At 32.5% G+C, this 13,977-nt stretch overlaps 2 protein-coding genes across 6 annotated transcripts; one reads left to right on the top strand and one right to left on the bottom strand.

Moving 5' to 3' along the window:
• Positions 1-211: 211 nt before the first annotated feature.
• Positions 212-4,309, bottom strand: LOC133668366 (putative methylesterase 14, chloroplastic). The gene is made up of 5 exons (XM_062088156.1): positions 3,729-4,309; positions 2,279-2,518; positions 2,036-2,179; positions 969-1,103; positions 212-700 (listed from the first exon to the last, which is right to left on the bottom strand). Exons 1-5 carry the CDS (start codon positions 3,975-3,977, stop codon positions 428-430), a joined length of 1,041 nt encoding a protein of 346 aa, XP_061944140.1. The 5' UTR covers positions 3,978-4,309; the 3' UTR covers positions 212-427.
• A 4,418-nt stretch (positions 4,310-8,727) lies between these two features.
• On the top strand, positions 8,728-12,976 carry LOC133668783 (immune-associated nucleotide-binding protein 9-like). Of its 5 annotated transcripts, XM_062088783.1 has the most exons (7): positions 8,734-8,940; positions 9,025-9,059; positions 9,755-10,004; positions 10,137-10,414; positions 11,910-12,074; positions 12,145-12,282; positions 12,575-12,976. In XM_062088783.1, exons 3-7 carry the CDS (start codon positions 9,773-9,775, stop codon positions 12,767-12,769), a joined length of 1,008 nt encoding a protein of 335 aa, XP_061944767.1. In that variant the 5' UTR covers positions 8,734-8,940; positions 9,025-9,059; positions 9,755-9,772; the 3' UTR covers positions 12,770-12,976. The 5 variants fall into 5 exon arrangements, with proteins under 5 accessions (XP_061944768.1, XP_061944767.1, XP_061944766.1 ...); XM_062088784.1 differs by lacking the exon at positions 9,025-9,059 and having other exon boundaries at positions 8,728-8,864; XM_062088782.1 differs by having other exon boundaries at positions 8,734-9,059.
• The last annotated feature ends 1,001 nt before the right edge of the window (positions 12,977-13,977 follow it).

Genomic DNA, 13,977 nt, shown 5'->3' on the forward strand with positions numbered 1-13,977 from the left:
CATTCATCTGAGTCTTGGTTACCAACACTCGACAACAGATATTGCTGCCTCCCACGCAGAAGAATTTATATTACGAGAACCGAGGCAAACCGTTGTATTGCCTTTTCTCTTTCACCCAGCAGCAAAAGAACAAAATGGGGAGACGCAGATCAAACCAAATTCTTCACAGCCTGGTAAAATGACCATAACAAGCCTTGCAAAAGCACGAGGAGGAACCAACTATCCAGTCACGATAAATTACGATAATGATTTGTCTAATAAAAAAGTTGATACATTTCCTTCCTATAAACATTCTTGAAATGGAGATAAATAACAGTAGACATGCGGCCCAAGTGTTAACTACAATAGCGGACCTTCACATTGTACATGACTTGTATCAGATCTATTGCCTTCCGTAAAAATCACACTCAATTTTCTGAAATATAATCTATGGAATTTGAGCAATCTCCAGCAACATTTTATGCAGGGACTGAGGCTTTGAAAAGAATGGGCAGTGATCACTTCCTTTAATCTTGAAGACTCTTTCTGGTGGATTGTCTCTCACTAGCTTTTCTTGGACATCTGGTGAAAGAGCACGATCATCCAGTGTCTGAATGAAGAACCGCCGACCAGTTCCATAATTTTCAGGGGACAATGATAGCTTCTCCATGATGGGACCAAGTGGAATAGGTCTCATTGAAACCATGGCCAACGCAACGTCCTGAAAGTACCGAACTTTGAATGAGTTTCACCGGCAATAGTAATAGACATATATTAGTTAGAGGAGGGACAACTTAAGTTCTTTTGTGACTATGGTAGGCTTCTACACTCAAAGCAATTTGACATTAGCCCAAGTAGCTGGATACATGGGTCAAAATGGATAGCCATATGATGTCACACAATGTTGAGAAGTGGCTTGTTTTTGCAACGGTTAGGTCTGGATTATTTTAGAAACAGTGGCAATGTGATTAGATTGATTTTCGACATACCTTTGTTGGTGATTGGTTGAAATATAAACCTTTCATTTGCTGTTTCTCAAACATGAATGCTGTAGGAGGCTTGTCTTTACCATTTCCATAAATCAAAAACTGTGATTCTTGCATAAAACGTTCTGCAGATCCAAGCTGCAATAAGATTCTCTAGTTAGAACATCCAACTCAGAATTGAAAGCAATAAAAACTGTTCGACAGAATCCTGTTAAAAAAGGTCATTGCTTGGTGCAACAGTAAGAGTCTAGGGATAGCTAGATGGGCAAAGGTTTTGTCAAAAATTTCCCTTTCCAAACTGCATTCCAGCTGGACCACAACTACAATTCCTGGTCTTTTATAGAAGCTATTAGCTCTATGAGGAATTGATTCAGAGTTTTCAATCTCATCTCATCCTTTATTTAGTCCACAACTGTAAGGTTTTAGGAATAGTTTCAAGGAGCAGATCAGGAAGCTTCCTATCTGAGATAGGGTTTTGACATAAGAGATAGGACAATTGGATAAATAGAAGTAGGTAGATAGCATAACATCATACGGCAGTTTAAGCATCAGATGTAAGGATCTTGGTCATCACAGAATAGAGGAAGCTTGCAAATGTCAAAGGCATGGCATCTAACCACACAAAACAACATACAAAGCATAATTTATGAAAGTTCTTCGAACTTTCTCTTCCATAATAGGGGTCACAAACTTGAAGAGTCAACAATTCTGTAAAGAAGGTATCCTTACAGTTGTGGCTTAAGGAGGTCATGTAGACCTCAAGAATGAAGCCAAATTTCTATTGGATTTCTCCATTCTATATCAAGAAAGCACTTTTTTTTTCTAGCTGAAGACAGATACAGTTATCTGAACCCATTCAGATACTTTTTTTTTACCTTCAGTTATTATAAGAATTGAACCATGATTTTAACCCATCCCCTTCAAAAGCCAATAATAGCATAACAGAATTGTAATTTGTTTTACTATGCTCTGGAAGCACATGGCATGGTAGCAAATTATCATGATTTTATTAATTGAATCAGCATTTAAATGAGCTTACTAGATTAAGCAAGTAGGCTTTGATGCTATACCTCTTCAGCAAACACATCAAAAGGCCTCTGACCATCAGAAACCATTGTAGCACAGAGAAAAATAGCTTTCGAGATCTTTTTGGGGAAATGCTCAAGTGCATAAGAGACGCAGGCACCTCCACTACTATGGCCAACCAAAAAAACCTGCAGATGAACAGTGCATAAAAAATATTGCAATGTACATACTCACAAAGTACATGGAGAATTAATAGGAATGAAAGGGATAAGATGCTTATCACTTACCTGCTCATCCTCAGGCAAGTTTTCTAAATAACTAATCAATGGTTTTGAGTATTCTGCCAATGTTGTGACACTGTTTGTATCTGCCAGATCAATGCCTGATCCTGTTAGATCTATGGCAATGGGAACCAATCCTGCTTCCTCTAATAAAGCAATAGTTTTGTACCAACACCATGCTCCAAAACCTTCTCCATGCACCAGAACAAACTTCTTTACGTTTATATTCTCCAAAAAGTCAGGCACCTGAAAAGAATTTACAGCACAATTAAGAAAATCTGACAACATTCTGTAAGTTGAAAAAAGGTGAAAAGTGAAGGTCATCAACTATGACAGATCAGGATACCATTTTCTGACATATGACTTGTGTAATCAATCATGGAATAGAAAACAGAAGCTAAAAAAGAAACTAAGAGCAAAAGACTGAGGAGAACACTTTAGGCATCCCAAAATAGATCTCAGATGTTCTGCTGGGAATTATAAAATGTATTGCATAGAGATTTTCCACGTTTCAATAAAAAATGCACAACCCAAATGAACTTATTGTCTTGTACAAATAATAAAGGAGAAGTTTAAGCTAGCCATTTAAATTTTAAATCCATTCAACAGGAACTCAACTTTTACTCGGCACACATTTACCTTTCTTACACAAATAAGAACTTCTTATGAGGGCAAGCACTAGCTGCAGTACAATTTTTTTCTATGTTGGAGCTGCGAGTATGATTTTCAAAAAGGACCTTAACAGTCTCAACAACCATCAGAACTTCAAACGTTTCCATGATGATTTCCACTTCTTTTCATGGCTAATGCAATTACCACATCTTATCCTTCATCTTTGTCATTACAAGTTACGACTCTTAACTTCCCAACTAGTCTGATTCGTCTAGAGACTCATTTAATCCTATTAGTGTAAGTTGCATAGGCTAGTCCATTCCCAATAGACATACTAGAGCTTTAGGGCATAAGTAGACTGGTTCAAAGTTCTCTCCTCTAGAACTAAGAGTGGACCAGAAAAGGAGCAGTAGCTCCAGCTAGCATTAACTATTAAAAAGTGAAAAAGTGAGTCCCTTAAGATCCTCTTTTGCTTCCTTAGTAACCCCGTTACCACTTGATTAAAACTAAAAAAAGATTCAATGATCTTGAAGAGCGTAGGGAATTAACTGAACATACTTTTCCACTTTTCAAGTAATCAGACAAACAAAAAAGTAAAAGAATCCCTTTTCCCTTCATCTCTTTTTAAATGAAACTTGATGCTTGCACTCATAATTGGAGACTTTTTTCTCAACTGTGCCCATAATTAATCATGGTACATCATCCACTTTCCATATCAGATCCAATCAAGTAAAGAACCAAGTATAATTAACTCAGCAATTTTACATTAAAAAAGGAAACAAAGCAGCTTAACTATAAAAGCAAAAGCATCAAATAAATGTCTTCAGAAAGCCAAATGAGGAACCTGTTTTCCATTAGAGAAAGGATCAGAGAGATTTCTTCTTCTAGAGCTAGTGGAGCCAATCCTCCTGGACATGGATCCATCAAATCTCTGAGACAATTGGTGCTGTTGTAGTGCCATAGATAAAGCTTGTCTATGCAAGAGCTCTTCCTCTGCCAACAACTTCCTCTGAGACCTGCCCATTCTCTTGCTTCTTGATCCATGATTATCTCTAGTGTCCTTCTTTGTCATGCAAGTAAAATGATTACCCATTATTGCAAAACCTCTTTTCTCAACAACCCACAAATCTTTCGAGGTAGTTTTGAGTTAATTTTGACAGAAAGCAAGCAAAAGTCAAGAAATTTTCATGGAAAGCAGCATGCTTCTCTGCCAAAATAAAAATGATATTCTATATGAAGCCAGAGAGGTTCCTCAATGATTCTTTAGTACTAATTTTTTTTATTGTCTTTTGGAATATTAGAGAGAGTAGGTAGGAGTAGGAGAGGGGAGAGGGGAGAGGGGAGAGGGGAGAGAGGTGGGGGTGAAGTTGGCTATAAATGCTCATCTGTCTCTCTTTCTTGCAATTTGAGTTTTCAACGAGAGTAGAGAGACTTTCCAATGCCCTTTCTGTTTACCAAAAAGAAACAAACGAAACTTAGTCAAAAGTGTGTGAAATAACAGCACAAGTTTTTGTTTTTACTGAGAAAAGTCTCCTGTGCAAGAAGGCCTTACGAACTTCGATTGGAGATCGCGTGGAGCATGGAAGATGGGGACATGCACGTCCTTTTCTTCTTCCTCGGTATAGTTTGTTTAGATATGCTTCAGCTCTCACACATGTTACTGATGCCCTTCCTTCCTTCCATCTAGCTTCGGTCGCCGGCTAAGATTTCAGTTTCGCTAACGTTCTTTTCTGCTTTTTTTAGATTATCCGAACACTTCTTCCATGAAACAGTTCCTTTTTTTTGTGAGATTTTCTCAAGTTGGGCAGTGGTAGACTGAAAACACAGTTTGCCTTTAATGTTTCTGAAGTAGTTAACAGGCGATGTCTACTTCCTTAATTTTATTCATCCATAACATTATTTAGATTTAAAATGCAGTTGGTCGAAGTTGCGAGGATAAGGGAGCTAGCATCCAACATAATATGGTTATAACAACCAAACCGATCATTGAATCGGTTGATCAACTTAAAATGAACTTTTTTTATTAAAAAAAACTCTAAAATAATGTTAAAAAACAATGTTATTTTGATTAAAAAAATAATTTGAAATAAAATCTAACTCGAGCGTTCTAAATAAACAGATCAAATTGACTTGTGAATCAACTGAATTTTATAACCATGACACAAAATGTGACATTTTAATTTGATGTATGTGAAGGAAATGTTTGAGAGCTTTTTAAAGACTAAAAACACTAACAAAGTTTTGGTTTAAAAAATAATTAGATAGATGGGTTGCGCTTCACTGTGAGCTAAACTTATTTGTTTATGTAATGTAAAAAATCATTACTCAAATCATAAACCCTACTAGATCAAATAAGAAGATTTCATTTAATTTTATGATAGAAAAAACAATAAATGTAAAAAGAACTGAATTTTAAAAGAAAAGGTAATAATTATAATTAGGAGAAATAGAAAGCAAGTTGAAAAAAAAATAATGATTGTCAATCTCCAACAATTCAAATGTAAAGTGATGAAATTGAAAAAAAAATCAACAAAAAAAGTAAAACATTTGCAAACCTATCTAAGGCCAATAAAACTTGCAAGCCGAATCATGTGAACATGATAACTTAATAGAAGGGAAAGCTAGAAAAAATAACAAAGTTTAATTTTAAAAAGAATCCAATTCTAAAGGATAAAAGTGAATATATATACAAAGCAACAAAAATAAAATAAAATACATAGGTTACCCATCCAAAGCTGTTGCTCAGGTTATAACATCATGACAACATGATTGAAAGGAAACTAAATAAATTCATGAAGCGTGTTTTTCAAAATAAATAACGTTGAAGCATAAAATAAAATAAATAACAAGTGCAAAAAACAAAAATGATGTCAATATGTGTTAACTTTTCATCCACGTTACCAAGACACTAAACTAAAAGCGTTTTATCTAAAAAAAACCACGAAGTCCAACTCTCAACAAATCAAATTTCAAATGATAAAATTAAAAAAAAATCAATTATATAAAAGGATCCAGAATAAAAAATAACAATTAAAAGAATGTTAACCTAATTTGAAATAAAAAGAAAATAAGAGGACAATCCAGAATTTTGAATTGAAGGATAAAATTGAAAAATAAATCAATTATATAAAAGAATAAAAAACAAAAACAAATAGCAATTAATAGAATGAGAACCTAATTGAAATAAAAATAAATGAGAGGACAATCTAGAATTTTGAATTGAAAGGAAAAATTGATAAGAAAAATCAAAATCACAAAAGAATATAAAAATCAAAATCAAAATCAAAATAAAAACAATGAACATCATATTTGAAAAAATAACAAATCATAATTATGGATCCAATGATAAAATTGGAAACAAATTGAAATATTACAAAAAGGTCAAGAATAAAAAGTAAAAATTAAATAAATGAGAACCAAAGTTGAAATATCAATAAATGGAAAGACAACTATGAAATTTTAATGGCCAGTGCGAGTTTCGAGGGAAGAAGATATAAAGAGGAAAGAAAAAAAAAGATTGTTGGTAACAAACCATCGCCCGAAACATCACATACACCACCCAATATGAAAGGACACACCACCATGCTTCCAACATTGTCACAGACGTTGGCATTTTGTTGTAGAACGATGATCATAAAGAGCATGGAGGCACTCTAAAAGCTAGCATATACGTTGCACATGCTAGCCAAATTTTTTCACAATATTTTATATTTATTAAAATATCAAATTGTCCCTAATCCAACTTTGATTATAACAAAAAAAAATATAAAAAAAAACACTAGAAGTAGTTTAATAACTTTTGCTTGCAAAAATAATTCAGTAACTTTATTGTGCCATGCAAATTACCTTTCTTTGAGAATTAAAATAAAAAAACAAAAAACAAAAAACATGGATATATTTTGAAGATTTTTTTTATTAATTCATGACTTGGGTAATGAAATCAAGATAACCTTATAAAAAATAAATAAAAAAATCATGAAATTCAATTTCCAACCAACCAACCCAATGTTAGATGATAGAATCGAAAAAAAACCACCCCAAGTAAACCTGGATTAACTTGTTAAACCCGTCAACTAGATCATGAGACTGTGATAACTTATGAAAAAAACAAAAAAAAAAACAAAAAGGCTTTATTTTAAATAGATTCAACATTGAAGGTTGAAAATAAGAGAAAAAAACTAAATCCATATGACCTGAATAACTCCACATAAAGAAAATTAAAAAAAAGATAACGAAACCTAATTTCCAAACAACTTATTATTGAAGGATGAAATTAAAAAAAAACAATTAATGAAAAAAGAAGATTGGGTTGTTGGAAGGTGAAAGTAAAAAAAAATCTATTAAATTAAAAAAAAAGACAAAAAACTATCTGAGTTAACTTGGGTTAACTTGCCAATCCCATAACTTGAATCATGAGATCGAGATAATCTCATAAAAAATAAATAGAAAAAAAATTATGAATCCCAATTTAATAAAAGATTCAATTAAAAGGGAAAAAAATAAACAGAGTCAACCCGAGTCATGAGATCGAGATCATTTCATACAAAACAAATAAAAAAAATTATGAATTGTAATTTATAACCAACTCAATATTGAAGAATGAGAACAAAATCAATTAGAAAAAACAGCCTGAAAAATCAAACCGAGTCAACTCGAATTAAACTTTTAAACTTGTGATTTAAGTTATGAGATGAAAATAAATTTATAAAAAGCAAATAAAAAAAATTAAAACCTTTATTTCTAACAGATTTAATATTAAAAATTAAAATTATATATAAAAAAACTAAATCTACGATAATGGTATTGTTACATGATAAATTAGTCAAAGAGATAATTTAAGTTAAAATGAAGAAAAATGAAATAATGGACTGAACTCTATAAGCGTTTCCATATTAAAATAAGTGTGGGCCTAAATAAAAGATAAGACTTGATTATGAGTTGACCAAGATGAATATCATATATTAGAGTTATGATGTTTGGATTAAAAGAAACAAAATGCCTAATATAATGAAGATGAACACTTTCAATCATGCGTCCTTAAAGTAAGGAGCAACGAAGAAAGTGGATAATTAATATGCGTTTATCCATAATTAATATGCATTGTAACATGTTTTTTATTGGATTATCCGGTCAACTTGTTGATCAATTAAATCACCTGAATTTTAAAGTTTTAATATCAAGTTGGGTTGGATTTTAAAACTATATATATATATATATATATATATATATATATATATATATATATATATATATAAACTACCAAACACAATGTTTAAAATAATTTAATATTAAAAAACTAAATAAAAAATTTTAAATTGTTAAAAAGTAAAATTAAAAAAAATAAAACATTATTTAAGTTGTGGCTTACCTTATTTAGCCACTTCTTTTAATGTTTTGTTAATAATAATAATAATAATGTTTTTTTTGTACTTTGAGCAGTAGTTGAGGGTGAGACCATACAAAAGTATTCGATTTTAAAAATATGGGTTTAAATGTGTATTTGATAATGAGATTGAAAACAATTTTGTCTAAAAAATACGAAAATAAAAAACTAAATTAATGGTTTTTAAGCAATTTTAAACCAATCAAAACTACCTAAAATTTATTAAATTATATTTTTCAGTTCTATTCATAGCTTGTTTAATATTACAGTAGTTGATATTTTTTAAAATATATTAAAATAATATTTTTTTATATTTTAAAATTTATTTTTAATAATAACACATTAAAATAATTTAAAAATATAAAAAAAACTAATTAAAGTAAAATAAATTTTTTTTTAAATTACTTTTCCACCATAAAAATAAACAGACTCTTAAAAGAACTTGTAATCCAGTAACACTTCCGGTAACACATTCAATGTCAGAAACGAGGGAAACAGAAACTAGAATACAATACAGTTACTAAGTAAATAAAACCAAAAGAAGAAGAAGAAGCTACCAGTCCAAGAAGATTTGGAACGGTTCAGATTTTATCCCAAGTAAGCTTTGAAGTAAAGGGAACAGAATCCAGAAAAGCGTGTTTAACAAGATGTTTCCTAGTCCCTGTAGGCTTTGGTATTATACATAAAATGCGAGTTGTATTTTATCACTAGTTATTATAGCTCAGTAAATTGCTATAAACCTCTTTATCTTTTCTAGGGTGTTTGGTCTCTCTATCTCTCTTAATTAACCAAGTAAGTAATCTCCTTAATCCTTAACTTATCTTGTACGATGATTAAAGTTTTCTTTTTTATTCTTTCCTTTGCACTGTAATGTTTGCCTGTTTTCACAAGTCTTGTGGGTTCTCTTTCTTTGGTTTGGTTGCAGGCGAAGGTAACGGTGTATAAGGAAAAAAAAGGATAAAGACTTTACCTTTTCTGTTTCTCGAATCTCTTTGAATTCTGGGTTTCGCTTAATTTTCAATTAGAAATCGGATCTGAAATTTTCTAATCAGGGTTACTGGGTTCTTTGGCTTATGTTTTCTTTGTAGGGTTATATCTCTTTGTGATTATGTTATTTTGATCATCTTTGTTTTCTTAAATTTGCTGACATTCAAATGTTTCTCGGGTGTTGGTGATGCGGTTTTGTTGATCTTCAGTTGAATTGTGTTTCTGTAAGGTGACCAGTATGACAGGATCACCGTGCTTTTTTTTTTTTTGGGCTTTCAAACGTTTCTTGCAAGGTGTTTGATTGTATCACATTGTGGAGTAGCTTTAGTATCATGGTTACTTTATGGATTTAAATAGTCTTAAAAGGTTTGTTTGATATTCAAACGTAAGAAGTTTGTTTTGACGATATGGAAACCGTGTATGATCAGTTGCATTGTTACTTTTAAGTTATACAAATGGAATTCCCTACCAAAAGTGTGTTAAAATACGAAATGTTGTAGGTGATCTGATCCGGCACGATGGGTGGAAGTGCAATGGATGATGATTGGGAGTTTGCTTCACCATCAAATGGGGTTCGAACAATTGTTTTAGTTGGACGCACAGGCAATGGAAAAAGTGCGACTGGTAACAGTATTCTTGGAAGAAAGGCCTTCAAGTCAAGGGCTAGCTCATCCGGTGTTACCAGTAGTTGTGAATTGCAGAGAACTGTACTGAGAGATGGTCAGATTATCAATGTCATTGATACTCCTGGTATGGACAGCAAGCTATTTTATGCAAGATAACCTGGTCACAAACAACCATTCTACTCCGTTGTTATTTTTGTATTTCATAATTTGCTTACAACTTCTTGGTACATAAGAACTAACAAAATAGCCATTGCAGGACTTTTTGATTTTTCTGCCGGATCTGAATTTGTTGGCAGAGAAATTGTCAAATGTATTAATATGGCAAAGGATGGGATCCATGCTGTCCTAGTAGTTTTCTCAGTTAGGACCCGCTTTTCACAAGAAGAAGAAGCAGCCCTTCGTAGCTTACAAACATTGTTTGGAAGTAAGATACTTGACTACATGATTGTAGTCTTCACTGGGGGAGATGAGCTTGAAGATAATGATGAGACTTTAGAAGACTATTTGGGTCGCGAGTGTCCACAGCCTTTAAAGGTTTCTTCTTTTTCTTTTCAACTTGTTACACTTGAGGTTTTGAAATTTAGTATGATTGCATTTGTTACTTTGGCTCTTTGTTTGAGATGTACAAGAATGGCATCCCAAGAGTTTAAACTCTTTATTGTCAGGAATTTTAAAGGCGTCATTAGTATGTTGTATTTTAACATAGTTTACAGCATACAACTCCATGTTGATTAGAGGTGAGCTTGATTATGCTCTCATCATGTTGGTCTCCAGAGAATAGTTGCTGTTTAAGGTTGCAAAATTTGAAGTCTGAGATGCCTTAGGACCCTTCAGCAAACTAAAATTTAAAGATGTCAATTTTTGTAAATCTGGCAAACTTTTTTTGAATTTTAATTCAAATTTCTTGTAGTGCATTTAGTTTACTAATAATTTTACTAAATGATTTCTCTTCTTATTGAACACTTCTTTCCAGAGTTTTCTTTACCTTTTCTTTTCTTTTTTCCTTGCATAATTTCCTTTGTTTTACCTAGTCATGGCTCTGTGGTGTTCTTTCAGTTAGCGGTAACTATAATGAATGCTGTGCAAAAATTTTGTACTTTTGTTACTTAAATCTATACCTTTGATTTGGTTTGGTTTTCCACAAGTGACAGTAAAATTGTAAAAAAAATGAACTTCTTATTGATTGAAAATAAATAACAAGGTTGGGAATTTTGCTAAGTCATATAGATCCCAATTCTCTGGATTGGTCTGCCACTATTCTGTGCCGTAAGATTTTATATTGCAACTTACTAGATGCCTATGACATGGGTTGAATTGAAAATGAGTGTAGACTAAAGATTACTCATTGTCATTGCATTCCTTAGAATTGACTTGTTATGAAGCTATAGATACATTTACAAAATTTGAACAATTGCTAAGTCATGCAGATCCAAATGCTCTTGGTTGGTGTGCTGCTATTTTGTGCCAAGATATTTTTAATACAATTTTACCAATGTTATGCTGTTGACATGATTTTTTTGTGTTATTTAAGTTAAAAATAAGTATAAATGCAAGCTTACTAGTAGCAGTGCAGCCTTAGCATTAAAACATCTTGTATGGCCTTGAAATTTTAAATAGAAAACCATACTATTTGAAAAGGGTTTAAGAGTCTAGATATTTAGACTGGAGACTCTTGGCTGGTCGGTGCTGGTCATGCTTCAACACTTTGAAAACATTATTAACGCCTTTGAGAAATTAGCCGACATTTGGTTGAATGAGCTCAACTGGTTTGTTGGTTTACTGACAAATTATCTGTCAGATGAGTATCTTTTGAAATTTGATTTTTATTGGTTGTTAACAAAAAATGATTATGATAATCAACAAATTCTGTCAATGTCAAAAGTAAAATTGTTCAGCAGGCGAGAGATGGAATGTTTCTTCTCTTGAGTGATTGGCCAGATATTTACCCCTAGTGATTAAATGCAAGATATCTCATGCAAGATTTTGTAGTTTATTTAAATGCTTGACAATCTTTTAAAAATCTGTGCAGGAAGTTCTCACACTGTGTGAAAATCGACGAGTTCTTTTTAATAACAAAACTAAAGATGTACTTAAGGGAGTTGAGCAGGTGCAGGAGCTTCTATCCCTTGTAAACAGAGTCATAGAACAAAATGGTGGTCAACCATACAGTGACGAATTATTTGCTGAAATACAGGTGAGTGTTTTAAAAATTTCGATAATTTTATTGTAAAAGTTTTGGGAGAATAACTTGATTGATTTGACAGAAAGGGGAAATGAACTTCCGTGGTCAACAAGAAGAGGTTGATTCCTTGAAAGGGAATTTTTCTATAGGAGAAATATCAGAGTTGCAGGAGCAGATGAAAAGGCAATATGAAGATCAATTGAAACGAGTAACTGATATGGTATTCCTCAATTCCCTTGATTTTACTGACTTCCCATGTGCTCTTGTTGAAGATCAAATTTTGAAGTGGTTTGATGGATAGCTAGGAGGGAGTTTGAGAGTGTGGTCGTGGTTGTTTTTTAAAGTGTTTTTTGCTCGGAAATGTATTAAAATAATATATTTTTTTATTTTTTAAAAATTATTTTTGACATTAGCACATCAAAACGATTCATATATATAAATAAATAAATAAATAAAATATTTCAAAATTTAGAGAAACTATCCATTGCTTATTGATGCTAATGTTTTTGCAGGTTGAGATGAAGCTTAAAGAGGCAACTGGTAATCTTGAGCGGCGGTTGGCAGAAGAGCAAGCTGCACGATTACGGGCAGAAGAGAGCGCACAATTAGAGCAAAGGAAATCAAACGAAGAAATTCGCATGCTTAGAGAGAGGCTAGAGAAGGCTCACGAGGAGCTCCGCAACAAGGGAGGCTGTGCCATTCTATGACACAAGTGAGAGACCATGTTCAATGGGGTGAAAACGGATGAGATCATTATTATTATTATTCTGTTTGTTGTTTATATTATGATTTTTGCAGTATTCATACTGCAAATGCGTCTAATAGTACTTGATGCTTGAAATGATACGGTGCCCCAGTGTAAGTGCTTACAATGGTGTTTAACAATGTTTCAAGTGAAGCAATATTACTCATAATGTCTGCTCATTTTAATTTTGCCATCATCAATGGTGGTTAAAGCACATTTAGTGAATATGGGATTTTGACTTTGTGGAGTTTCTTGTGCTCATGCTTGGGAATAGCAATGGAGGTGGCTGGAACGGATTTGGTTTAGCACCCTCCATTAGAGGTGGCTGGAACGGATTTGGTTTAGCACCCTCCATTAGATATAGGGTTGGATTCATGTTTTCCTGGCCCTGTAGTCATGTTGGCCAAATTTCTTGCACATTTTTTAAAATATTTTATTAGATAGTAAAAAAAAATCATTGAAGATCTATTCAAGAAAACAATTCTGTCTTAAGCTTTGAAAAAATCTTGAAATCTTAGAAGCAGGTGGGTAAGTAGGACTCTCTAGCAAGTCTATGACTGCATTTTCCAGGGGGCAGGTTGATATTGCTAGTTTGCCATCTCTAATCGTTTTGCGATATTTTAAAGAGATGCTCTCATTCGGTGTGGCAAGTTCAGGGTTAGTCGGAGTTGGCAAGCGGTGGCTTTCATGTCCAATCAACGGTGTTTTGGACCTTTTGGTTTGAGACAACTATTTTTTTGTTCATAGGTTTGAGACAGTTTGGTCAGCTGTTAAGGGAGTTTTCTTGACCAAGACCAAGTTCCTCAAAAAATTTAAAATTAAAAACATTTATGGTTAGGGCATGTTACATTTGCTTTATATTTTCAGATTATATTAAAATAATTTTTTTTATTTTTTAAAAATTATTTTTAAAATTACTATATCAAAATGATCTGAAAATAAATAAAAATAATTTTTAACAAAAAAACATTTCAAAATTTAAGAAAATATAGTTTACATCGTATTCCTAAACAGACTCGAATAATAAATTTAATTATAATCTAGATCTAGTAGGTTATAATCCTTTACTAATAGATCCACTCGAGATTTAATCTGACTTGACAAGTAAACTTGAGATCTAATCAATTTATTCTTGATTAGAGTTAGGTGTAAAAAAAATCAACTTGAAAT

This window comes from Populus nigra, chromosome 11, assembly GCF_951802175.1.
Source record: "Populus nigra chromosome 11, ddPopNigr1.1, whole genome shotgun sequence".
Classification (NCBI taxonomy): domain Eukaryota; kingdom Viridiplantae; phylum Streptophyta; class Magnoliopsida; order Malpighiales; family Salicaceae; genus Populus; species Populus nigra.

Excerpts from the sequence above, each read along its gene's own strand:
- LOC133668366 (XM_062088156.1), bottom strand. The coding sequence starts at position 3,977 with ATGGGTAATCATTTTACTTGCATGACAAAGAAGGACACTAGAGATAAT. Across the intron at positions 2,180-2,278 it reads ACTTGCCTGAGGATGAGCAG|GTTTTTTTGGTTGGCCATAG; the intron begins GTAAGTGATAAG and ends GTTCATCTGCAG. Across the intron at positions 1,104-2,035 it reads TTGATGTGTTTGCTGAAGAG|CTTGGATCTGCAGAACGTTT; the intron begins GTATAGCATCAA and ends ATCTTATTGCAG.
- LOC133668783 (XM_062088784.1), top strand. The coding sequence starts at position 9,773 with ATGGGTGGAAGTGCAATGGATGATGATTGGGAGTTTGCTTCACCATCA. Across the intron at positions 10,415-11,909 it reads AGTGTCCACAGCCTTTAAAG|GAAGTTCTCACACTGTGTGA; the intron begins GTTTCTTCTTTT and ends AAATCTGTGCAG. Across the intron at positions 12,283-12,574 it reads TGAAACGAGTAACTGATATG|GTTGAGATGAAGCTTAAAGA; the intron begins GTATTCCTCAAT and ends ATGTTTTTGCAG.